This window comes from Pholis gunnellus, assembly GCF_910591455.1.
Source record: "Pholis gunnellus genome assembly, chromosome: 23".
NCBI classification, from domain to species: domain Eukaryota; kingdom Metazoa; phylum Chordata; class Actinopteri; order Perciformes; family Pholidae; genus Pholis; species Pholis gunnellus.
This window is the reverse complement of record NC_136550.1, coordinates 14,516,600-14,543,486: the sequence shown is the minus strand read 5'-3', so window position 1 is coordinate 14,543,486 and position 26,887 is coordinate 14,516,600. Positions and strand designations below refer to the sequence as shown.

Sequence of the window (26,887 nt, the reverse complement as noted above, 5' to 3'; positions counted from 1 at the left end):
AGCTCGACCGGTCTTTACCCACTCATCCTCTTATAAACCATGTCATGCTATTCCAACACTGCTGACCAGTCAGTTGCTGCACTAATTGTAAGTTAGCCAGGCAGCACAACTCCTGCTGCCCTCAATGACATATGGTATTGGTGATTCTCGTCGCCTCCCCCATCCCCTGCTGTAACTTGAGATGAAACCTTTCTAGATCATGCTGTAAATAGCCATCTTGACCTACTGACAGGTTACATTGTTAGTTTATTGTAAGGGCTGCAGGCATAGCCATAGTCTGACCAGCTGATGGTCATACAGACATTAGCACATGTGGTACACTTTGGATAACGTGCCTCAGTTGCCTTGGTAGTGATTGATAAAATTGGCAAAAATCAGCAGTAGTCACTAGCACCAATCAAAACAAGTCTTGGTCCGTTCACTGCTACTCGCCTATCTCCAGAATCTTCACACACACACACCAAGAATCAGTCCAGTAAAACCACCCCTCTGCAGCTGCTAGCAATCTGATCCAATTCACTTTTTACCGCCTGCTAGCGAGCATTATTTAGGTCAGCAGCACTCACTGTAGGTTCAAGATAATCCCAAGATTGCCACCTTATTTTAAGAAAGCAGAGAAGTTCAAGTTCACATTGTGCGCACAAGAGCAGAAACCTAAAAATGGATCAGGTTGGTGTCTCTGGGGGGGCACCAGCTTCCTGCTGCCCTAGTATTCAAGCCCGAGCTCCGCTCAGCCCCAGTAGCAGCCGGGCCCCAGAGGATGAGTGGCACTGGAGGTATCATCCACCGCCCAGCAGCCTGGGTCCGCCATCGCCTGTGGCTGCTCACTCGCCCTCCACCCCCCTATCTGCTTCTGGCTTTGTAGGCTTTGTGCATGCCTCACATCCTCGCTTAAGCATTAAGTAGTAGGTTTTCTTTGATCGGTTTTGCTTCTTTATTTTCCAAATTAAATTTTATTTTTGTGCTTTGATTCTCATCAGTGTTAGAGGTTTATACTTGTGTGAACAAATGGTAGCCAGTAAAAGTGATTAGTTAATAGTTCTCGATTAGGATGGAAGTAGAGTAGGGTAGATGATAACAGGAACTACAAAGTATTCTTAGTCACACGTAACCATTATACACTTATATCAAAAACATCCAACCTAGTCACTCGTAAGTGAGGAATGACAGGACGTGACTGCTCCCTATGGAACTTGAACTCTTACTGACTCTTCTGCTTCTCCGCAACGATATCTGACTTGGCTTTTGCATCACTATAGTTTATCAATAGATCAATGCCTAGGATTTCAGAGTAAATGCCTATATTGGTGAACTTTAGTTATTCATCCTATTTAATTTAATTTCAGTGACAAGTGTTAAAATATTATACATGATCACTCATCCCCAGTTACTGTAGAGAGCAGATTACATAAATCAGACGTGGAAGGCCTCTGAGGCTTAATTTGGCAGATGGCACATGAACAGTGGCATATTACAAAGCAAAGTTGTTGACAGCTTTTTCTGAACCATGGTCATAAAGCCACTCATGAATTCTAGTTTATAGTCCCTCTGGAATCCGAGGTAAAATCTGTGGATTTATTCTCGGAGCACTAGCGGTTTGGGAATTAGTTTATCAGTACAGAGCCAAAAGGACTACAATGCTGTTGGCGAGATGGAAAGTCCGTTCATGTGGCCTAGTTTGAACAAGGCATTGTATTGTGGGGACAGGGGAGGTGGCAGTCCAAGACAAAGTGGACCAGTCAGTTGGCCATCAGAGGAAAAGTCTGTCTATGCAGGGGCAGGGGAGGGGTGGGGTCATGGGATCATGCTGACAACACAGCAAACATTGCAAAGTTGAAGAAGGAAAAACCTGGACCTTGCAGTACTAGTGGATCTGGAAATACGTTTTTCAGATTGTGTGCTGGGTAAAGGTCAAACTAGTTGGTCAGAGGTTGGGGTTGCCCTTCAGGTTGAGCTGGGCAGCTGACGTTCATGGCCTAATATAGCTGCCAATTCCCCGTCGTAATGCCTCGATGTTGGGTGACATGGGGGATCATGTGATTGTTGGAACAGTTGCTTAGAACATCTTTAGATCTCTGTGGCCTCCAGGATAGCTAAGGGGGCCGGCTTGTGAGGTTGGCCCTGCCATTATGGTGACCATAAACGCCTCCTCAGCTGTGTGGTGTTCAAATGACCTGATTAACTGCATTGGGATAGCAGTATTTTACTTTTTGGCATATTTTTCATCATTCTAGTATCAGAACATTACATAATATTGAGGCAGTTAACAAATATTAATTATGTAGCAAGTAACCAACCACAACGAATGAATGCAACTCTTCCGAGTGTTTGTGACTGTTTACCAGGTTAATGTAATGCATTGTCTTGGCTCTGTCTCCTTCCCTTTACCTACTGGGCATCTACTTACAACGTGCACATAAAGATTGGCACAGTCAGGAAGAGAAAAATAAATGTCTGAAAAAATCGAATTTGAAAATAAAGAAGCTCAAAGTCATCCGAACCCGAAGCTTTATGCAACAATAAGTACTTTGTTGGGAACCTTCAGGTTGGTAGCAGAACTCTAGACCAAGTGTGTTGAATCGGCGGCTCAGAAGGTAATTTTCACAGCAATATAAAATAGATACAGGCAGTTTTTGTCTTTCTGACCTTTTGGCTTGTTTTTTGAGAAGCCTTTTATATCTCATACCTGTTTGTTACTTCAGTATCTTAACACAGTCACCATTAGCAGAACTCATGAAGTTGATGTTTATACAATTCAGTCAGCAGTTACAACCTTTTCAGTTGTATTGTGGCGTTATATTATGCTTTCTGTGAAATTGACTTTGGCTTTTTACATTGAGGGTAGCAGCCTTGGTGAGTTTTCCTAGAAAATTGAAAAAATACAATTTTACACACAAAACCAAAAAATACTAGGGGCTTAAATAACCGCTCAGATGTCATGGAACTAAGGAGACTACCTGATACCAATTATATGTTTAAATTGTATTGACTCTGCAATTCAGGGTTTTGGAAAAATCACACATCAAACAATATCACACACTATCACCATATTTATTTTAGCTGAGAGCAGTTTACAGAACAAAAAACTGTAATAGTGACCGACAAAATGTATTAATGAAATGTATACTGTTCACAAACAAGCAATAAGATAAACCATATCAAAAAGAAATTGCTTTCAATCCTGCAAGTGTATAGCAAGGATACATTTGCTATACAAATTGCAACTGACATGCAGTCATCATCGTCGCACGTGGTGAGATCAGTGAGATTTTATTTCTTTTGCTGCTTTATCCGATCATTCAAATAATTTAAGTTGCCATACTGAGTGCCGCCTGATGGCAACTTTGTGGAGTAGTTAAAAGCAGCATGCAAAAGGTGAAGAGCCATTATATGAATCTCATATTTTCATGGTGCATTGCATGAATGCTTGGGCTGCAACATTAAGGCCTCGCTGAATAATAGAAGTGCATGGGAGTTTAGTGTTGGGGTACTACTGTGATTTATATGACCTCCCCTCCTTTTTCCTCTTCGCTGTCGTTCTTCATACACGCCAATGCAGACAAAAGAGTCGTCCTGGGCTCCGACAAGCCCTGCGAAGGCGTTGCGACATCCCTCCGCTTTCCTTCTCAACCTGGCTCATTCACCCCTGATAATTTCGGGAGTGAAGCGGGGCCGCCGGATGGACAGCTGGATTCGCCGATAGTATCTCCTGTGTCAGAGCGAATAAAGGCACTGGAAGCTCTTGCTGCCAAAAAGAAGGAACCTGATTTTAGAAGTGATGGAGGGTTCTCTCACTTCAGAGACCGCCACCATGAAAAATCTCCCACTGACGCCCCCAAATTTCCCACTGACGCCCCCAAATCTCCCACTGACGCCCCCAAATCTCCCACTGACTCCCCCAAATCTCCCACTGACTCCCCCAAATCTCCCACTGACTCCCCCAAATCTCCCACTGACTCCCCCAAATCTCCCACTGACGCCCACAAATCTCCCTCTGACTCCCCCAAATCTCCCACTGACTCCCCCAAATCTCCCACTGACTCCCCCAAATCTCCCACTGACTCCCCCAAATCTCCCACTGACTCCCCCAAATCTCCCACTGACTCCCCCAAATCTCCCACTGACGCCCACAAATCTCCCTCTGACGCCCACAAATCTCCCTCTGACGCCCACAAATATTTCGCCGACATCCCCAAATCTCACGCTGAGACCCCCAAATCTTCCACTGATAAAATGACACCAACTGTCCAGAAAAGAGAAGGTTCAGCTGATGAGGAGTCACCAGAATCCCCCTTTGAAGTACTTGGAGATTTAAGGCAAGTGAATGAATTTGAAGAAACCGAAGAGTGGATGAAGGCTCATTTACCTCCTGTGCCAGACTTTGATGCTGTAGATTTAATTAAAGGCACGCTGACTTCTGAGAATATTGCATCAAAGGAGGAGAAGGGGACTTGCATAGTTATACCTGATGCTCCTGCTGCCTTTGCTGGTGTCCCTGCTGCTTTCATGGATTCTCCTGCTGAAGCTCCAAAACTCAAGGATGAATTCATTGATGCACAGAAGCAGTCAAGTGTTGAGGAAGAGTCTGAGTTTGACCTAAGCTTTTTGCCAACAGCCTACATGTGGGATCAGCAGGAAAAATCAGGTGCCCAGGCTACATCAAATCTTAATTCGGTGCTTCCAGCGTCGCCTGCACCTCCTTCCGGCTTTGACTCCCCATCTCCTCCCGTCAGTCCACCAGTTGGTACGGATGTTAAACACAATGTTTCAGATGACAAGAAGACCATGTGGACCGGAGATCTGGAGCCCCCAGAGGCAAGCGAAGCTGACAGCTCAGGAGAGTCAGACGACACTGTCATTGAAGATGGTGTCACTGTTCCTGTGTCTGTTCTTCCTGCATCTTCTGATCCAGTAGTTTCAAATGATCCTATCCCTGCTCCTGCAAATCCCAGTCTTACCACTGAGGAAAATGGGCCTCCTCCACCAAAGTCTGAGAGGAAGCTAATGCAGGTTCCTACAATAAATGTTATTGAGACCGACGAGCCAAATTACAGTGAAGAGGAGATGGAAATGGAGCTTGAAGATGAGGATTATGAGGCTGTAAAAGACCTTGCTAGAGAAGCTCCAAAAACCCCAGAGCCAGATGACGGTAAAAAAGAACCACCCAAAACACGCCCCTTAGAAACAGAATTCATGGAAGGCTACTCTCCTCCATCCTCACCTGTGGACTCTGATGCTGAATACTCTCCTAAACACAACATACTCAAATCTCTTTCTGAAACAGTACATCAGGAATCTACATCAAAACCTGAGGCCCAATCCAATCAAGCAAAATCTGAAAAATCACAGACTGCCTCCAGTAAAGTAAAGGATGAAGTTTCCCCTTTCATACTCACAAATGAAGAAGTGGATTTCCCAGACAATGATGACGAGTGGTCGAATGAAGCACAAGAGATCCTGGTCAAACCTTGCAAAACTGGTATTGCGTTCATGGAAACAACTCCTTATACTCAATCCAAGGTGGATGAAAAGAGCAACACAGCTGCAAAAGATGCTTACATGGAGACGACTTCCCGTTCTAAAACTAGCTTCATGCAAGATGATATATATGACAGACAATCATTTGATTATGATTATGATGGATCCTCTCCCTTGGATGACATTGATGACAAAGGGTTAGACAATGCTAAGCAGCGGTTTCTTTCTGATCCTTCTCAAATCCTCATTGAACCACTGAATGCAAGGAGTCAAAATCTGGACGATTTCACTTCAGTGAATGATGATGAAGCCTTCCCCAAGCCAGTTGGTCAGCCATCTCTAAGAGAATATCCCCAAGATCCATATTCCTCTTTCCAAAGTGAGACACAAAGCGGCATCATTGAGCAAGATTTCATTCAGAAAATGACCACTGTTGTTGTTACAGATAACATGGCAAATAGCAACTCCTTACCAGCACAGAAAACCGCCTCAAAGATCCAGCAGGACACTAAACCAGGTCACTATACACCTAACTCAACAAGCAACACAGACAGCATTGCCCCTGGCAGCTCAATGTCTGAGCCTACAGATAGCTTTGTGGAGTTCATGCGAGAGTGCCTGAAATCAAGGCAGGATGAAGAACCTGACGACACGCACCAAGCTGTCTCTTCCAATAGCAAGTTGTGCAAAACCAGTATGCCTCCTTTCCAGTCCCCTCCAACCATGGTGATGGATCTTGAACAAGAACGGCTTACTATCAACGCTCTCAAAGAGTTAGGCAGCAGTCAAGAAGAGGAGGTTGAGCCTCTCCAGTTGATGGTTCCTGACCAGAGCAAAGCTAACCCCAGTGTGACATCTACAAAGCAGTCTTCATTTGCCGCAGTTCCCAATCCTTCATGTTCCCAAAGCAACCTTGTGTTTGACAGCACGTATTCCAAAGAGGTAGAAGCCATCGACGAATGGGTGGCTGAAGCCTATCATCTTGCTGAGCATGTCTTGACAGCAATACTAACCCACTTATCAGGTAACACTTGTTTCTTATGGGCAGTAGGCCTGCTGACCTCATGCAGTCCCCTCAATAAGACCTATTTTCTCACTTGCACCTTGTAACGGCCTGCTCCTTTTCAAAAAGTGTCTATTTTTACATGTTGCATTCATGTAAGAACAGGCTTTATGGCAACTAGAAAAACACCCATTTTGTTATTGCAGATTGATTCATAGTATAATATACACTTATACTAGGAGAGCATAAAGGCCTTAGTATGCTTCAAATGAACACAGTCGGAAACATCTAATTTCAAAGGTTACTTTACCAGTTCTTAAAGGCCACACTGTACACTTTCCTACAGTATCCCTTCGTAGGCATTCATGGTCTTGTACTTGTTTAAACACATGAAGAGTGATGAAGTTATTGTGTGGAGAATGAAAAAAGTGCTTCCTCTTGCTATTTATTGGCAAACATCTGCTGGAAATATTTCAGGCTCTAAAAAGAACTGTAGTTGCTAGGGTTGGGCTTGTGTAAAAAATGTCAAACCAGGTTGATATTAAGCCATACACAGGACCGGTGTACCAAATTGTACAACTACTAAAGATTAACGGTCAACAGTTTACTGTTTACATGTCACTTGTTGTCTTTTAAAAAAATCCAAACTACTTTTAGTTTTAATTCTGTTATTTTGTATATTTTGTCAATCATGAGCCAGTCTACAACCCATACTCGCATGTGCAATTCATTGCATGATCCCAAAAGGAGTCTGATAATTGAAGCAGGTGTTCTCATGTCAGTATGTTTAAATGCCTGATTCAATACGGACTACAGATAAACCTCTAAATGTCCAGTGAAAACCACTTTGTAATGAACATTGGCATTTCAAAGTTATGATGTCAAGTAGCTAGTTACATAAGCATATATAAAGCTACAATACAGAAAAATCTTTGTCTTGAAAGTCATCGGCAGTATACTAAAGCTGTACAGACTGCAGTTGTCACAGAGATTATAGGAGCCAATCCACTGTGTAGTGTTCTATATAGACACTACGGCTGCATATGGTCCAGTGATCTCCACTTCATTTGAGCTTTTGACCCTCTTCTGCCCTCTGTCCTTTACAGCTGGGCAGTGGTCCATTGACATAGTGGGGGTGGGGGTGGGGGTTTAGATATGGCACCCAAGTGTTGGCTTGCAAGAACCTTGGAAGTCACGGGGTACAGTCAATCCCCAGTGTCGGGTTTCTGTCGCGATGCAAGTTTCCACAGCCCACTTAGTGAAGACCATGACAAGGCATGGTACAACAAAACAAAATCATGCAAAGATACTTGCGTATTCATTGCAAATTCACACTTGAGTTTAGGCAAGATGCCATCTTGGGAAATTGGTTTGCTATCTGGTCTTTCAGTACTCTCTTGTCCAATCCTCCTCTTCATCTGAAAGTTATTTAGAATATGTGAGCTGATATAAACCAGCCTATTTTCAAGCATCACAGCCTACAGTGATAGTTATTACTCTCCATTTAAAGTTGGCAAGTGCAAAAGTTCTGTTGGGTATTACTTTTCAAGAGTTACATTAGCCAGTTCTGCAGTACTCTCCCCTTCTCTGCAAACCTGATCTCCATTCCACACACCCATGCACAGAAGCTGGTATGCAGACAGTAATCCTGACACAGTCAGTGCTACGTCTACATGTGTTGAATATTTTAGCCTGAGCTGGCACACCAGAGAACAGAGTACTGGTGCTCTAGCAACCAGAAACTAAGGGAAAGTGTGCAGAAGAGGCATACAAGTTTAGCTTTATTTTCAAGGATTCAAGGATCCTTGATCCACCGGTGTCCCCACAAAGATGTGTGCACAACAGTCACCAATCTCCTGTTGCTGGGTTAGACTTTTTCTGCGACCGGACAGTGGAGTAGCCTTAGGTCCTTGCTGAGTTAGCTTAGCTTCCATTTTGGCTCTCCTTCCTCCTGGGGCAGTTGACTCTGCTTTCAGTGGCATTTGGACCAGCAGGTCTGGCTGGTTGGTCGGCCGTGGGTGGTGATCGTCTCTAGGACCACTGCACTTAATCCAATCCCCATGCTTCATTTTCTGATGAGGAATGTATTCTGTCATATGCCATAAGTTCTCCAGTTATAAACGAGAAACAAACACCAAAATAAAACACAATTGGGGCAAAATGTATGGGAGCTACTAGCCGTAGCATGTACATGCCATCATGTTCATTGCGCTGTGCTTGAACAAGCTTGTTAGCTGTGCACATAATGTAATTGTTTCCTAATTGAGATATTAATGACTTGACATTGAAGGGGAAGCTCTGTTTTTGTGTCGTGTTCTGTAGAGGAGCCTGTGTTGTTGAATCCTCCCCCTCCAGCCATGAGCTTGAGCTATTTTAGTGCTCCTCTGCAGTGCTGCTCCACAACTCTGTTTATTAGGCGGGGGAGTTGGTTTCAGTTGGTGTGCCTGTTGTCATGTGTGATATGCTAGACAATTTCTGCATTTCCTTTCAAGTTTTTGGTCCCCCTTGTCAGAAATTCCATCCCAGCCATCTGTTAGTGAAATCCACACAGTGTTGGCAAACGTGATCCTCTAAATTTATTTGTGGGCTAGTTTTAATTCCAGACTTGTTGTCAGGCCGTCAAAGATTAGTTCAAATCCAACATTCCATTAGTGCTCAGATTTGTGTTAATCCTCTGTGTGAAGATTTGTAAAGTGGAGAAAAGGCACATGTGAATACTTGAACTGAACCTGTATCAGTGTTTGGTATTTGACTCTCCACTAAGGTGTCTGACATGGACCTGTAATGTCATGTTTGTTCAGGCTACCATCTTGTTTTTAGTCATAAGGAATAACTTCAGTCAGGATATGTATTGGGGTCAAATCGCACCTTTTTTTTAAAGGTATCCAGTACCGATACCCGACCCTAGTGAAGAGCCATTTCAGTCAGGAACACTCTCGTTATAGATTTTAACCATTTATTGCAACAAATGGAATACAGTTAAACTTGGCGATAATGGCTCCGCTCTTTGAATGCTCCCCGGATTAGCCAGCAGCTACTGAGCTAAGACCGGGAGCACGAGCAATAATCCCCCTGGGTTTACAGGACAGAGGTACATTTTTTAAATACATTTCAAACATTTGCCAGAAGATGAACTAACAAAGAGGTGGAGGCTGGGGTGGAGGAGGCGAAGCTTCGCCAGCAGTGTGGTCTGTAGCAGCGTAGATGTAGAATGAATCAGTGAGAAGGAAGCCATATTTAAATAAACCTCCGTGAAGTGAGAGTGGGCTGTGATTGGTGCGTGGCCGATCGGAAGCTATGATTCAATCGGCTGGCTGTCAGCTGGTTACAGCTGGGGCGTATAACTTCCGTGTCCTGCATGAATTTACGCTAGCTTCATATTTCTCACAAAGTGGTGGAGACCAAACTAGAGCTAAAAGGAGCGTGATTTGTAATGTTAGCCACTGCTTTTATCGTCCTTAATTCACCTGACAGTAACTGACAGAATATTTTCTTAGTGTGACAAAGGGTCATGTGCTGTAGGTCAACTACCAGTTTAGAAGAACATCTGTCCTGAATCTTCACTGTTTGGATTAGGCATGATTATGTACAATATTATTGTGCCCAGTTGTCTGTCTGCTAGTCCGTCCACTTTGAGACAAAATAGCAGATGGCTTGGACTCGGATGACATTGACCAGCATGCCTATGGATTTATTCAGTGACAACAATCCCCTGCTGTCACATAGTTTATTTTTGCTGTGCATTGTGTGTGGAATTAATTCATGACAGAGACCTAAAACATCTGAAACTCGACTAAAGTAGAATGTATGATGTCATGTAGGTGAAAGCAGGTAAAGTGTGCCAATGGTCTGAATTGGTGCAGTGTGTTTACCTGCATGAGCAAAGTTCTGATGCAGGTTTTTAAAGTAGTAACCAGTAGAGTTAACATACTTGATTTATCACTTATAATGGCAGCAGACAGGTGCAGAACATTGTTCCGCGGTCCAGTTCGTGTGTGCTGGTCCAGCCTGTTTCTGCTTCAGCCTGTGGTTGTATGTGTGCAGCTTTAAGAGCAGCACAGTGAAAGCAGGCCACTGCGCCTCAGCAGCCACTGGGACCTCAGCAGATTAGAGTCAGGGCAAGAGACATGGAGAGAGGGACGAACGAGGGCCGTCAAGCTCCGGCTGCCTCCAACATCATCGACCTGCAGAGCCCCTGCTGGCTGCCGACAGTATCAAAATAATGCTACACCTTTCTTCTTACTAAATAAAATGTGTCTATATTGTTTTCAATGAGGGACTTTTTAATAATCAATATATACATTTATTGATTGACTGAATGTAGGCCAAAGACACACTGCACACTGCCATTATTCATTGAAGGTTAGCTTAATAACATTAATTGAACCACTGTTTAGGGTTATCAAAATGTTAACGTTAAAACTCAAATTAGCTGAGGTCTTGTATAACGAAGTCCCCGACAAATGGTAGCCATAACGTTAAAAATGTCATTTTAGAGCACTGTATTTAAAAAATAACACTGATTATAAATTGTCTATTTATATTGTATTTTACACCGATTATTTTCATCCGAGTTTGTTTAAAGTCGTGTGTGTGTGTGTGTGTGTGTGTGTGTGTGTGTGGTAAAAGGTGAGTCTGGAGGGAGGATGTTTCTTATGGGGTCAGATCAGTCTCAATAATTGCAAATGCACACAGAAAGACTCACAAATGCGCACAGAACAATTCACAAATATATTCGATTTACAAATGCACACAGAACAATTCACAAATACATTCCAATGCACAAATAAATAAATTATGATTTATATAAATGTAAAAAAAAAATCACAAATATATTTCTGCATTTGTATGTATTTGTTTGTGGATTTGTATGTATTTATTTGTGGATCGCACTGCATTTATTTGCAAATCGCTTCACATTCATTTGTGGATTTATGAGACTGTCCTGCCGTCGCTGGATTCACAAGTGCGTTTTTTTCAACATAGACCTGTCTGTAGCCAATCAGATGTCAGCCTCATTTTCAACCAATCACATGAGCGCAGCTCCCCCCTCCCCTCCCCACGAGACTGGCAGCTTTGTTGAATCAGGAAATAAATATTGTAGCCGTCTGTGTTCACCCAGAGCTCTACGATACCTCATATCAGTGAATCTTTCTGTTTGCATTTGTGAGTCTTTCTGTGTGCATTTGCAATTATTGAGACTGATCTGACCCCATAGTTTCTCGCTGCCTCCCTTTGAGTGCTGGCAGCACACACACTCACCCCTGCAGTGCAGGGTGAGGAAACCCCACTCATTGTTACTGTCAGATGAAAACATTACATCCCAGAAAAGTCAACTTTGTTTCCAGCTTGACCATCATGCAGTTAAATGTTTTCATATCTGTTTGAATCTGTCATATCACATGTCCCCGACATATAAAATCGTCTGATTTCATAGATGAAAATTGCATTGTTTACTGGAGTTGTGAGGTTTTCATGCAGTCTCATTGTAGGCTCTGACGGAATGAGGAACAATAGAGCTCTTTCTGTTTGTGTGAGCCCCACAGCAGTGCTGCTGCTTTTCTCTCACATTCTTACACACAGGTTCAGCTCTTGGCGTGCTGAGCTTATTTTGTAAAGGAGTCAGACGAGCCATGTGGTGGTGTTAAACCTAATGCAAAGACAACTTTTTGTACAGCATCAGTTCAATATCTATTAAGGTACAGAAAAAGGACTGATTTGTAAGGAATGATAGTCCATCTAATAGTCTCGTCATTCAGCCACATATTTAGCTTTTATAGTGTTTGCAAAACATGCATGTTAAATTAGATTACATTACAGTCATTTAGCTCACGCTTTTATTCAAAGCGACTTACGATTCATATGCTATGTAGGAACAGCTACGGGAGCAATTTTTGGGGTAAAGTGTCTTGCTTAAGGACACATCGACATGCAACCAGTGGTGCCAGAGCCAGGGTTTGAACCACCAACCCTCTGATTGAAAGACAGCCCTGCTCTCCACTCAGCCACAGTCGCTATATATCCTATTTTATAAGGATGTCTAAGTCTGATAATTACCCATATTAACTGTGGCAAAAGATGACTGACTGCAGTAATAATAATTGAGCATTTGAGCATTAGACTAGCTGCTCACAACATGCCACATAGCCAGTCACAATAGCTGGCTCTGTCACCAACTAGGCATTGAGTTAACACAGTTTATCATAGACAAATATTTGTACCATCGACTCTGCAAACCGCGTCTCTTTTGTGGAGCGTTTATTCTACACGATAACTTTTTGTCATCTGTTCCATCAAAGGTCAGCTCTGTTAACACTGCACTTGGTCAGCAGCAGACCTTTGCATGCATCATAGTGTTGTAGTTGAATGTCCCTGAGGAACAAATTGAGGCTGGTCTTTTTGGTTTTGGCCGACTGAGGAGACTGTCCCTCTTTTTCTGATAAGAAAGGAATGTGTGTGACATGCATCTTTGAACATTAGTGTACGTGTATGAACCTGCATGAATCTGAGCTCTATCTACATTTCTGACATTAATTGGCGTCTTTGGCCTTTGAAAAAGCGAACAGTTAGGGGTGTGTGTGTGTGTGTGTGTGTGTGTGTGTGTGTGTGTGTGTGTGTGTGTGTGTGTGTGTGTGTGTCCCATATAACGTGTGTTCCCATTAAACTAGCTGGAGCACTGAAGCCTGAACCGTCCCTGAGGCATCGGCCCACGTGCTTTCTCCCCCACTTACAAAAGGCTTTTTTAAATGCAGCCGTTTCCCCTACGCAGAGGGAAGGCGTGGCAGTCTGAGAGTGCCAGCCCATTCCAGCCTTACATAACTGCCTTGTATAGAGGCCATCCCTTCTGCATGCGCGACTCCCCACAGGACATGCATACAAACACGAAGCGGGCATCCACAGCAATGGGCCCTCCTCGGTTATTCTCTGCTGCTGGTGCCGAAGAAGATTAATGTTTGCATGTTTTATTTGGAGCTTTTCTCCACGCTCGCATGACCACTAGGACAATACAAATATTTTCTATATAAATCAACCATAGGGCCTTTTATTTACCTCAGCTGCAAAGAGAACCATGCTTTTTTTCAACGGTTTCAAATAGAGAGCTGCCTTAAACAAACAATTTAGGTTTCATCCTGAAAATTCACTGTTGTTTTTTTAATTGAAAAAATTCTAAGTTTTCAGTTTTTTCTTCAGACAAATAATTATTTTACAACTTGGTATGACATTTCATTTTATTCTGATATCAGTCTAACGCCCCCCCTAACTTCCTCTCTACAGTTAAGGATCTGATCCACTGGCGGGACCCCAAGAAGTCTGGCTTGGTGTTCGGGCTGTCCCTGCTGCTGCTGCTGTCGCTGGCAGCCTTCAGCTTCATCAGCGTGGCCTCCTACCTCCTGCTGGCCCTGCTCTGTGTCACCATCACCTTCCGCATCTACAAGTGTGTCGTCCAGGCAGTGCAGAAGTCCAGCGATGGACACCCCTTCAAGTAAGTCCTCTAGAACTTCGATGCTACTTTACTTTACCTTCTCCTTCTTGTTGTCTGGGAGATTTGATTGACCTGGGTTTTAAAACAAGGCCAAAACATGTTTTTAGTTTGATGCTCAAATTGGCAAAGTATAGAGTGTTTCTATAGATCAAGTTATCAACTCTATGTAAAAAACAAGTCTTATTCGAGTTGAGTCATTTCTTGTTTCTGCCTCTTGGGATTTAATCCAATTGATGGAACTTAACAGCGACCGAAAAGAGTATGAAAGTAGACAGCCATGGCCGCAATTAGTTTTAAGTATGTACTAACATTATCAACAGCAGATTAATAAAACAGCAGATCAGAAAACTATTTATTTATTAAAAGCTATTCTTATACAAGGGGGGGGGGGGGTAATTCTAAATCGCTCCCAAAGACACGTTCAGGACCCACAGGTGTGTCACAGGAGATTTTGTTAGGGTCACCAAATACATTTGCAGAACTTCTTCCAAAGTGTTTAATTTAACATTTATATCTGCAGTTCACTTTGAGCCACACGAGCCTGAATGTTTGTATCGTAGACTAATTATAACATTGAATCTAACATGATAGCGAACATTATGTTTGTTTTGCTGACTAGAGGAAAAAGAACGTGAATCTATTAACTTCACCTAAATGTTTACGTTTTCAATAACGCATGCATGAAACAGTTGTAATTTAACTTGTATCTCTTTGAAATGTCTGGTTTACCTATTCAAGTTAATATAAGATGATGTGGAAATGGTCACGAATGTGAATTTACACACCGCATTGTTTGCAAAATAATTTACATCCATACTAGCACGCCTGAAAACGAGCATCACATGACTATTCAGGTGTAAACAGAATAGTCTTTGGTAGATTGGTTGCTTAGTTACAAAACAAACGAGTAATAAAGTAGTCTTTAATAATGAAAGGTACTTAAGATCTAACTCTAAAATCTTCCTCTATGAACTCAAACACACATTTCTTGGAAGGTTTTATTTTTCAGACTTGGTCACAATGCTTCAGGTCTTGATCTCTCTCACATCAAATTGACTTTAAAATGAACCCTTTTTTTTAATCATGGGCCCATAAATGTGGTCAACACGTCTCTCACTTGTTTCCTGTTTCGTTGTCTGTTCTCACTCGTAGCTCTGCTGGTGTATGAAGTCCCTGTCGCACTGGAGAGCATTTATGCTTTTGTTTCTTTACAGTTTATGTGTGGACTTCACAATGGTTGGGCAGAACAAAATAAGCATTCATAAGAAAAGGAAAGTCTTCCATTTTGTGTCCGTTGTCCGCCTCAAACCGTGACTTCAGACGTCCGCTGTGTAGGGCTGACAACGCCGCTATTCGCTCAACTAACAGCTGCTTCCTCCGCATGTCGGCAGTAGTAGATTTATAAAATGCACAACAGATACTAGTAAAGACAACAAGATCAGCAACCTCTGTAATCTGTTATCCATGTTGTAATGATCACTGGTAGACCTGGCTGTCACCTGATAGGGGCGTGACGAATCAGGGAAGGACACGTCGAAGACTCAATCAAATAGCGAAGTCGGGTGTCTGTGTCATCATTTCCAAACTTCTGCGGTTCGGCCTGTCCACACTATGAGGTAACCCCGGAGTTTTCAAACGTACCCAGCTTCGATAGCGTCTCTAAACTCATTCGTTTTCAGTGCTCTAAAACTCCGGAGTAGTGTGGACACTCAGTGTAAACGTAGCAAAAGATATGTTTAAAAATGGAAACGTAGTAGTGTGGATGTAGCCTTATTCTCTTTTCAAGCCACAAAGAAACTCATTAGTTTCCTCGTTAAAGCTGCTTTTCACAGGCGAGTTCCGTCGGTTTTCCTGCAGCACTCTGGGCCCACACACTTAGCCTCATTTTGTGCTCACCCTCCCCTCCTCCCTCTCTGCAGAACACTGATAGATAAGGATGTCAGCATCCCACCAGAGACTTTCCGCAAGCACGTGGACTCCAGTCTGACCCACATCAACCGAGCCCTGAAGCAGATGAGCCGCCTCTTCCTGGTCGAGGACCTCGTGGACTCCCTGAAGGTGAGCAGCTCCGACCTTCAGTCACCGTCCACTGTCACCCTGAGTTCTGGTCATTTTATCTGCTTATGGAAACCTTTACCCACTCTGTTCCATAAAGACCATAGTAACGCCTCTCTAATTATAGTCCTGATCTGATCTGATCTGTACTGTTAAGATATACCACAGTAGTTATCATTGTATTGTTGGATGATAATTATTTAGATAATACAACCTAAACAGGTACAAAGAATCAAAACAAATTCTGGACCCAAAGAATTCATATTTTGGACATTTCTCTAATCTTATTGTAAAATATTTGGAAATGTAACCCCTTTGGACCTCAAAGAATTATTTAATGAAAATATGACGTTCGGAGGGAAAGAAATACTCCAATATTTAATTGTTTCTAGATCACAACAGGGGGAGCAAACTGAAACTATAAAGTGATTCACCACTGGCATATGAAGGTATACATTTTAATAAAAAACTCAGTCTCTCCTGTTGTTGTCAGCTTACTTCACTGACCTACCAAACAACTTGTAAAAATCTGTCAATTGGTCCCCCGTGGCCTTTTTAATGACCAAAACATCCCGGTTTCTAAAACGCATTGGAAACAACAAAGAAGAAGCTCAGACCAAAGCCTCACATCGCTCTGAAAAGCCCTGAGCTGGAAGTTAACTTGATGAAGTCAAAGCATGTCCTTCACACTCTCCCTCAGGTGTTTCTGCCCATTGTAAATGATGAAAACTGTGCTCAGGGTGATGTTAGCAGAGATGTGCAGGCTGTCACCAAACTATGTAGAAACAAGAAAGGTACACAAAACCGCTGTCCCTCCCTGAAAGCTGCAACAAAACTGACCGGAGAAACGGCTCAGTCCACACCCATCAGGCGTCATGAAATACCTGTATGGGTGGATCACAGGGAGTTTGACAGCTGCTTGTGTTTCACTTCTATAAATGATTGAGCAGGTCTTGTTTATGTAACAATGATTTTATCCCAGGACCGAACTGAAGAACACTTTTGTTTGTGCTAAAGGCGATAATGCATTGGCTAACGTGTCCGACCAATCACCGTACACTTGCGGTTCCTCTTGCGCTGGGAGAGTAGCTACTCTGAAATAGGAGCACAAAAGTCCCTGAAAACGGTGTTCTAAGAACTATGATCGTTCCAAGTTCTTGGGAGGCAAACAAAATAAAAATGCGGGCTCTTAGAACGATGAAAATCTCCAGAAGTCTCCACTTCTCCTCCAGCTTTTAATTTGAAACATACGCAGGAAGTGCTTGATGTCATTGTCTGTAATCTAACAGGGATTGAAGTAGAAGTAAATGCAAATACTTAGTGAATATCTACAGAGTTGTGATTATGACATGACCCTGCTGTAGTGATGGGATTCATGCTGGACATGTATATGCTAAAGGTACCTTGAGAACCATTACTGTAAAATGAATTCCTGCCATCAATGTTGTTCTAGCCTTTATTAGTTTTTGTTGGCCACTGTTAAGACATGATTTAAGAATTGACACTATGATCGAGGAGTGAAGCTCTGATGAACGAGGTCTATTTGAAGTGTGGTATTGTGTCCTAGAATGCTTCTCTCTAACTTACTTTTGTTCACTGACAGCTGGCTGTGGTCATGTGGCTGTTCACCTACGTAGGAGCCGTCTTCAATGGAATCACCATTCTCATCCTGGGTAAGCACTGAGGGAACCAAAAAGCTCATTCACATTCTTCGTATTTCAGAAAAAAAGTAGACGTTACTGTTTTTACACATTGAAAGGCACACATTCCAAATATGTAAATGCAGAAAATAAATGTACAAATAACACATGTAATGTTGTATTTCTTGATTAATTACCAGCCGTTACATATTTACCAATTCAATAAATCATCTAATGATTGATTTATTGATGAAAAAGCCTTATTTTTGTCCTCTAAGAACTGTCCCTCAACAGAATGAGTGCAGGCTGAGATAAACCGTGCTGCGTCCACCGATGTGTGTTCAGTATATTGTCGTGTTCCTCACGTGTCGGCTCTCTCTCTCTCTCTCTCTCTCCCTCTCTCTCTCTGTTCTCCAGCTGACATCCTGCTCTTCGCCGTGCCTCCCGTCTACGAGAAGAACAAGGTGAGAGTGCGACCCTGTGTCCTCTGTCACCGTGAATATATCGGATGACTTCAGCTGTTGGCGAACATTCCCGTCAGCAGTGAGCTCACTGGATGACTGCAGTCTTCATCAGACACTGAAGGCTTGTTGCTGTCCAGTGTCCAACTGCTGAGAATGTGAAGTCATTTTACTGCCGGCTCAAATAAGGGGGGGTCAGCATCACATCCATGCACATCATGCCAAATGGGAACTTTATGTGTTTAGGGGAATGTACTCATCAACTGTTTGATGCAGTCTTTTGCTGGTCACCGTTTCTCGTAGTTACTTTTCACTGTATTTTGGCACAGAGTGGCAATCACCACGAGTACTCATGTACTCGTGGTGATTGTTTGAATGTTTTAATACTCATTGTGATGAGGGCTAAGTATCAGACCAATACTAAGTAGCATCGAAACTTGTCCAGGCAAGCGTTGCCTGCAATCGATCCTTTCTGTGCCGAGAAGTAGACAAAAATGACTTAACTGTATGGTTTTGCTCACAGCCAATCACCATAAGCATTCTTCAATTTAATGCGACGTGTGATTGGCCAACTACCGCAACAGATACAACCCATACAGCCGGGATTGGCTGCCTGCACACGGCTGTTAACACAGAGATATCTGAGCTGGCGGCTAGTAGCTAATGATGCTAATATGGTGAACAGTGCTAACACTGGCAACAGTTCTGACAGAGCTAACAGTTTTAATAACATGTTTTTGATGAAATATTACAATTTTAAGCTTAGCTTCGGGTGTGTTCAAGGGCCGTCGGAAGGATGACAATCTGACGATAATGACAGATTAAACAAAAACATGCTTTCCATCCCGCCGGTGGGTTTTGGGGTTAAGAGTGGGTTATAGTGGGCTTGAAACAACACGGACACAATTAATCGAATTTTAATCGCGATCACGATTTTGGCTGCCACAATTAAATGAGCATGATCGTCAGCGATATTGACGTTTAAAATGCTCTGCTACAGATCAAATCAAGCGCTTCCTCAACTAACAGTCAGCCAACCACCAGGGGAGAACGAGATGGGAGGTATCATGCGCGCACCCTGTAGAAGTAGAAGAGTAGAGAAACAGGAGCTTGAAGGACGAGTACTTGTGCTTAATTTATTTACACGCCGGCATGTCACGTCTGTCACTTCATGGCCGCGCGTTTACAATTCCTCTGCTCTCTGTAACTGGACGGTAATTCATTAATGAATAATCGTGATAAATAATCGTGATCTCTATTTTGATCAAAATAATCGTGATTATGATTTTGGCCATAATCGTGCAGCCCTACAACATGTCATCTGATCCAGTGTTTACATCTATTGGCATCTGTTCTGAATTCTTTCACAAGACCTCATGACCACAGCTCTGCTCTCTCTTCACCATTCAAAATGTCCACATTACTGCTGACGCTTCTCTGATCGACACTCTTCGTCTCACGAAAATAGAACTGGCGACACTCTTATCCAACATCCAATTCCAGTGCTCAGTACGAAAGAAAATGCTACCACTTGTTTCTGTTCTTCGTTGACGGAATGGCTCATAGTAGAAGCCCGTAGCTCTCACTAGTTATCAAAAATGGTTATCGGATTTCAAAATGATCCTTTGCCTTCTTTCGGTCATGAGTTATTTTCCCACACTGATGCTTACCTTCTCTCTCATCTCGTCTCCTTCCAGACCCAGATCGATCAGTACATCGACGTGATACGCACTCAAGTCAACACCACAATGGCCAAGTAAGTGAATCAAGTAATGAATGTTCTAGACGTAGCTTTCATCCACCCATTCGTTTTTTTCACACGTTTTGTTTTTCTCTCACAGGTTGCAAGAGAAACTTCCTGGAGCTGTGAAGCGCAGCAAAACTGAATGATCAACCTCCCCTAATTAGAAGCTTCCACGTCACCATCATCCTCATCTCCATTTCCATCTTAGAGCCCCCTTACCTTCCCCTACCCCTCTCCAGATAACCCCCTGCCCCAGTCTAACTCCTCCCCCTACTCCATCAACCATCACCATCCTACTACACTGAACCTTGCTAGGTAGAAAATCTCTTGAGCTACTCGATATTCAATGTAAAACTACTGCGCAGCTTAAATTGCAAGCATTAAAAAGAACTGTGCCTGAGCAGACAGGAAGCGTGTCGCTAGCGAGGAAGTGATGTAGCGCCATGGCGGACCCCGACTTGTCTGCGGGCGCAGGGTCGAGTGAACTAGACTGAATCTATGACCTGGTTTCGTCGTGTAGAGCGAGCAGGGGGTGGATGATGGCTGTCTACGTCACAAAAAAAGCAAACGTCTGTACTTAAAACCACACATTTGCCTGAAGGCAAACAGATCTTATGAGATGGAAAAGTAAAGAAAAGGAAAAGTGTCCAAAAATAAATAAAAAAAGCGTAATAAAACAAATGTTTTGGGTGTAATTGTGGCTAGTCTTATCCTGCTCTCTTGCTCTACAGCTGTTAATGAGTTAATTTTAGAGGCTGGTAACGGGTTTGCTGTTACTGATCGGCCTGTTAGCGAGTTAGCCTCTATTAGCCTCACATGCACTTCTGTATGTTTCTGCAATGCACTGAACTTTTATTTTTTCAAACCCACGAGCAGGTTTAAATAGAAGCGTTGGAACACTGAGCCAGCTGTGATAATTTGGTCTAGTTCACCCTCTTGATCAGATGCATTTTTTTGAACAGTTCTCTGTATGTAAATATCCACCTGAAGACGACTACAGGCTCTCTCTGCTGTACGGAACACGTTAGCCTCGCTTTTTATATCAAAGGAAAAGTTCCCTCACAGCAGCACTGCTTTTGTCGCACCTGTTCAAACCACAGTGTTGAGGTATCACATTCACGTGTACATTTTTATTCTTCTTCTCACTGCTTATTACTATTATTGATATTAATTATAGGATCGCTGCTTTGACTCCCTAGTAGCTTGACGACGGCGTTGTAAGAGTTCTGTTAAGTGTTTATGAGCGTCGTTTTAAACTGGAGGTGTTTCAGAGCCCTCTCCAGAAATAATTCCTGATTGTTCGTTAAGTTAAAGAGATTCTCTCTGTTTTCTCTCGCCCTTAAATCTCAAAACTGCTTCCCAGCTCACAATTGGTGAGTTGGAAAATCTACTGGTGAGCGGTTTTTGATTTCCAAAGCTGTGGAGTATAGAATGTGCAACCAGAATAAATATCGACTTTCAACGTGATTCATTAAAAAGTCTACTTTCTAACGTTCTCTGGAGCTTTGAGCACAGAGAGATATGGCTGACTGCTCTGGAAAATAATAATGATAAAGTTCAAATGTGTTTGTCCTTTTTTGTTGTTTTTGTTTTTGGGTGAAGAATGAACTTTCACTCCCAATTTACTTATAATCAATTAAACTAAATTAAATGGATACATTTAAAAAGATTAAGAGTTTGTAATTGCTTTTACAATGTATTTTTAATTCGAAGTCTAGCTATTCTTTTGGCTCTTTTTAGACTCCATACCAACCTCAGCAGTGACCTGAGAGAAAGTAAAATAAGATTAGGAGGGTGAGATGTTGAATAAAGAGTGTAGCCGGGGATATGGAAGCGGTTTTGTTTTGGAGTGGTTATTATAGAGCTCTGCTCCTTTTCTTTGACTGCCATGAAGCGCATGTCATAGTGTAAGCTGGAAACAGATTCCCGCCCTTTATATAGGCTGTATCATATTCTCTACCCTGACTTTTGTTTAATATGATTATTACTTGTGACTGTTTCAATGGTGTTTTTGAACTCGGTAAACCATAGTCATATGTTAGCCACTGCTACGTCTCCATATTGTTTTAAGGGATGAAAATAGAAGGAAGAGTATGTTCGTGTTGCTGTCCAGCTCGCTGCGCCCCAAATTAAGTTTGCACGGAGTCCCCTGAATACTGAACAGCCTCTAAATGCAGTAACTACCCATTACTACTACTACTACTACTACGTCTGCCTGTGTACTGGATGTTTTCTCTGGAACATTCCTCCCCATGCATGCCCTCCGCTGTGTGGTCGCCTCACTTGTGTCTCGGTTGATCCTTCTAGCATGCGGTCTCATTCAGACTCTGGCGTTAAAGCCAAAATATGCAACGTTTCTGTGGGAGATGCTAGCTGTTAGCCGCCACCTCAAATGGGCAGGTGTTGATGAGCTGTCGGCTAGCCTGAGGTTAGCAGCATCTGTAAAGGCGCTAAAGAAGCAGACTTCAAGTGTGAGGAAGGTGGGGTTAGGCCTGAATACTGACACTGCTAATGTTTTATGCATCCTGTTTATTTGAATGTGGAGAAGTTGGATATTATAGCTTTATGTTGTCATCTAAAAGCTAAACTTCACTAATGGAGCTCATTTGTTTTGGTTTACGTTTGTTCAGTTGATTTAAAGGGCCAGTTCAACCAAATTACAAAAGAACGTAGGCCTACGTCTCTGCCCGTCATCCAGAATTCGGAGAACTAATGTTACATTTAGAACTGTAGTTTTATTTTTTAATTTCTAATGGGGTGTCATTTGTGGTGCTCACAGCATTGAATTATGAGTCTGGGACTCTTTCTTCTTTAAAACATAGTTCCAAGGAAAACTGTTCACAATGAGCATTCCATTGTGTTGTGGTGGAGGTGGGAATCTGAGACGCTGATTTAATCTGCACATATATTTTTGGTTGAACTGACCCTTTAATGTTCACCCAGCTACCCTCAGGCTGAACCAGCGTGGCGCTATGAACGTGAACTAGCTTCCCCATATGTAGCACCTCCTTTAACTGTAGTTCAGGAGAGGCCGCGTTGGCTTGCTACAGCGCCACGGCTAAACGGATCACTACTCCTCAGATTCAGAGCTAGCTTATTTCTTTAGAGTGTAATATATAAAATGAATTAAACCTGTTCCCTCACAGCATGTTGCTTTTCTCCTTTTCCTGTTCGTCCCTGTGTTTTCATCGGGTATGGCAGCGTGTGTGTGTGTGTGTGGCAGGAGTGTGTTTGACTTCTTTTTTTTTCTTTTTTTCTTTTTCTTTTGTCTCTGGAGAGTCTTGTTTAGCTTCGGACTCTTTACTGGTGTCTAGACGTTGTTCACTAACATCAGCTCTGTTTTGTATTAGCTATGACTTTGGTTCTGATTTTTGAAGCTTTGGGAAAGATGTTGCAGGAAAAAAAGTAGAAAAACTGTCAAAAAATAAAAAAGTGTGTGGTCTCTGTACTGATGTCAAAGTGAAATTAATAAAAACACGTCAAAGGACTGAGGCTGGGTGGATGTGTTTTCTTCTGACTGGGTAAAGGCTCTGACATGAAGAAACGAGAGATATTTTCCCAGCATGCCTGCCGATATGGAAAAAACACCCAGATGAAATATCTAAAATAAGAAGCTTTGACTTGAAGCTGCTGTCTGTTATGGTGTTTGGGCAGAGAGGATTATAGTTTCTAATTTTAGACCAGACCGGCATATTAAAACCATTAATGTTAACAGTCACATGCAGACTCAACATCCCATTTAAAGCCTATGTGGTATTACATAATAGAGACAAAGTCCTAAATAGTGAATGAATGTTACAGATGAACAGGATGGCAGTCTGGTGCAGTGGATAAAAACTGATTTGAGTTTGGGTGATCTGATTAGAAAAATTAGGCTTGAAATTTACTTAGAGCTGTTGTCAAGGCGACAAATCCTTGCAAAAGTGTAGTTGTCTGAAAATGGACAGTTTTAGCTAAAATCATGACAAGCTGACTTTCTTGTCACATGAGATGTATAATTCCTGGCATAATTCAAAACGTTAGGTTAGTAAAGATCAGTGGCGGCCGTGTTATACCTGGGCCTTCAGTGCTGTCCTACTACAGTTGAATCTCCTCCTAATAACCTCATTATGACGCCAGCATGACGGGATGCTTCGTCATTAACGGACAATGCATATAGTCAAACTCAATGTAATTAACACAATGACAAGAACAAACTCACAAGAACCAGTCACATTTATATGACAATAAAGCAGGTAGAATAACATAAAACCCAAATAACATGATTCAACAGGCCTCTGCACATTCCAGCAACACTGCAGTGCTAAAACACGTATTCCGCCGCACACGCCATTCAAATATTCACATCAGAGGGAACAATATTAACCATATCATAGAAACGACACCATAGACAAATTAACACAGTAGTAACGCTACTGCAGATGTAAAAGCAAAAGCAGCTCACTTACCAAAGCTGCTGTAGACTTAAAGACAAAGTCCATCCTCCTTTCTTTGTTAATGAAGAGTTTAATGACACGGTTGTACAGAACATCGGTGCGGTTCAGTTCCAGCCAGAGGTCCTCCTCGATTCATGGACGCCAGTGAAGACAGTCGAGTCTCCCCAGTTGTATTTCTTGAATACATTTTAATGCGTTTGAGGGCTGAAAATGTCCGCTCGACAGAGGCAGCAGATATTGGTATTGTCACCGCCAAACATATCTTTAAACTTTAACTCTTACTACTACAAAGTTCTGCTAGCTAGTTTCACAACAGTCACACTAGCCCACTGACCAATCAAGCCGCACGTTAATGATCACGTACTTGTAGGCCAGCTAGAAGCTCTGATACGTCAAAGAATACGTCCAACATGTGAAACTAAAGATCTGATTGGTTGGAGACTATGACAATCCACAATATTGTCCCCATTCACTTAAACTGCAAAGGGTTTCACTTGTAATTCTAAAGACCTCCGGGCAGATTTTTTTACTGAGAGACAGCATAGGGGTGAAATCTGATTGGATCAAAGCTCTACTTAAAACAAGCTGCACTGGAAGCAGCGCTGCAGGCTGGAAGCAGAGCAACAGAGGAAGACAGAAACTGTGCAATGAGATAATAAGCTAATGGGAAAAAAATATTTAGAATACTTGTAGTGTATTTATGAAAAATAATTCAATTATAAAATAGCTATAACTTTGTGATTCTGTCTAGGCCAGCAGAGAGGCCTTGCTGGCCCACCACTGGTATAGATTGCATATTATTACTTCTATATTTATTAATTCTACTAAAGGTCCTGTGGTGGTTCATCGGAAGGGGCGGGACTTTGCCTCCATTAAAGAGCCAGCCAATGAGAAGTAAGCCATTCTGGAGGATAAACACCAGCCAAAATCATTTTTCCACAACCTGGCAACCCAAATTTGTTCATACATATGATGCAATATTTCATACATTTCAGTGATAAAATACATTTTAAAAAACAGCTACCATGTTTTCTGCATCTGATAATTAGATCACAATCAGGACCTTTGAGCTTAATTCATTTCTGTTGCTTGATTGATTTGACTCTTTAATGTAAAAATAGATTGTGATCATTATTATATTTTTTGCAGCTGGTTCCCATGACGACAGAAGTCATCTATATCTAAAAAAACACTTCATGTTTGGGGTTTACTGTATGGCATAAAAGTTTATGGACACCAGAACATTCCAGCTCTCATATATATATATATATATATACATACATACATACACACATGTAGCATTCAGAGGAAACAAAACGAGAAGTAAATGTCCACAGCAGGAAGCCTCGCAGTGTTGAGTATTTATTCAAACATCATGGAGGAGAGAATTCATGTGTCACACGTCGGCCATGTACAAATGAAAGGTGAGCAGACGAGGTGAGATTGAAGAAAAATGAGGTCTCTCCACACCAGCATACACATACACAGTATAAACACACACACACACACATGCTCCATCATTCATTTCACTGTAACTTACTTCATTTTGAATAATTAAGTGCTGTCTATCTCAGAAGTCTTGTAGGGTGACGTGGGGGCCACTGAAATGGGAATATGAGCGTTTCTCTGCTGTCAGAGTGGAGTCCTTCATTTTTACACTTTGTATCAAAGCTTCACCTGAGTAAATTCTGTCAATGTACAACAGAGTAACAGGGGCACTGGTAGGGATTTGAACCTGACGGTCCGATGCATATTTTGGAAAATTACAACTTGAAATATTAGGACTTTATTCTTAAATTATTACAGGCTTGTTTTTGGTTGTTTTGCGACTTTATTATCCAAACGTTCCGACTTTTCCCTCAAAATATTAATATAAGACATGTTTAAAATGTAATTCTTACACTCTGACTATTTTCTTCAAACGTGTTTTTTTTGTTGATCATACCTTTTTTACCTCAAAATGTCCACTTTATTCCGACTCTATGCTCCAAATATATTTTTTCTTATATTAGATTCTTAAAATATGACTTTTTCTCACATTCGTTTTTTCTTTTTCTAAATTCTGACTTTATTCTGAAATTATTTTTTTCTCAAAATACACTGGAATCTCAGTTTATTTGTTTTTGTTTTGCGGTCGCCTCCACACTGTTGTATTCATACAACCAATGCTGACACTAGTATCCAGTATCTTCAGACGGGACTTAAAGACGACTGATGAGACGTTTGTGGATGAGAACAGAATCCCTGAGTTACATTTTCCAGGTGAAGACGTGACATTTCATGGCAGATGTTTCTTTCTCTGATAGCTGAAAGCTTTTCTTCAACGTCTCCTGTTGCGCACATTTTGTACAGTGAATGAAAAAAAAACGAAGCTGGAGCAAACTCTTCAAAGCAAAAGTCCAACGAGCGTTCGTCCCGCCGTTAAAGAACAATGTCATTGAAATCTTGAATGAAGTAGAAAAACTGGACATAAATACAAACACGCTTTGTAGAAACTCGGGTGCATAAAAGTGCTTGTATAAAGGAAAAATAATTCTATTTTTTCATATATTTACATTTTCTATTTTTTGTGCAGTTTTAGCTAGGA

The 26,887-nt window shown here is 42.0% G+C and overlaps 1 protein-coding gene across 2 annotated transcripts in view; it reads left to right on the top strand.

Annotated features, from left to right (window-relative positions):
* The window catches only part of rtn3 (reticulon 3), a 30,297-nt gene extending 6,945 nt beyond the window's left edge, over nt 1-23,352 (top strand). For both annotated transcript variants that reach the window (XM_079184386.1, XM_079184385.1), the window contains 6 exons: nt 13,757-13,964; nt 15,884-16,022; nt 17,623-17,692; nt 18,077-18,123; nt 19,818-19,876; nt 19,962-23,352. In XM_079184386.1, coding sequence (XP_079040512.1) covers nt 13,757-13,964; nt 15,884-16,022; nt 17,623-17,692; nt 18,077-18,123; nt 19,818-19,876; nt 19,962-20,010 — 572 coding nt within the window. In that variant the 3' untranslated portion in view covers nt 20,011-23,352. The remainder of the gene's footprint in view (nt 1-13,756; nt 13,965-15,883; nt 16,023-17,622; nt 17,693-18,076; nt 18,124-19,817; nt 19,877-19,961) is intronic.
* Nucleotides 23,353-26,887: the final 3,535 nt, after the last annotated feature.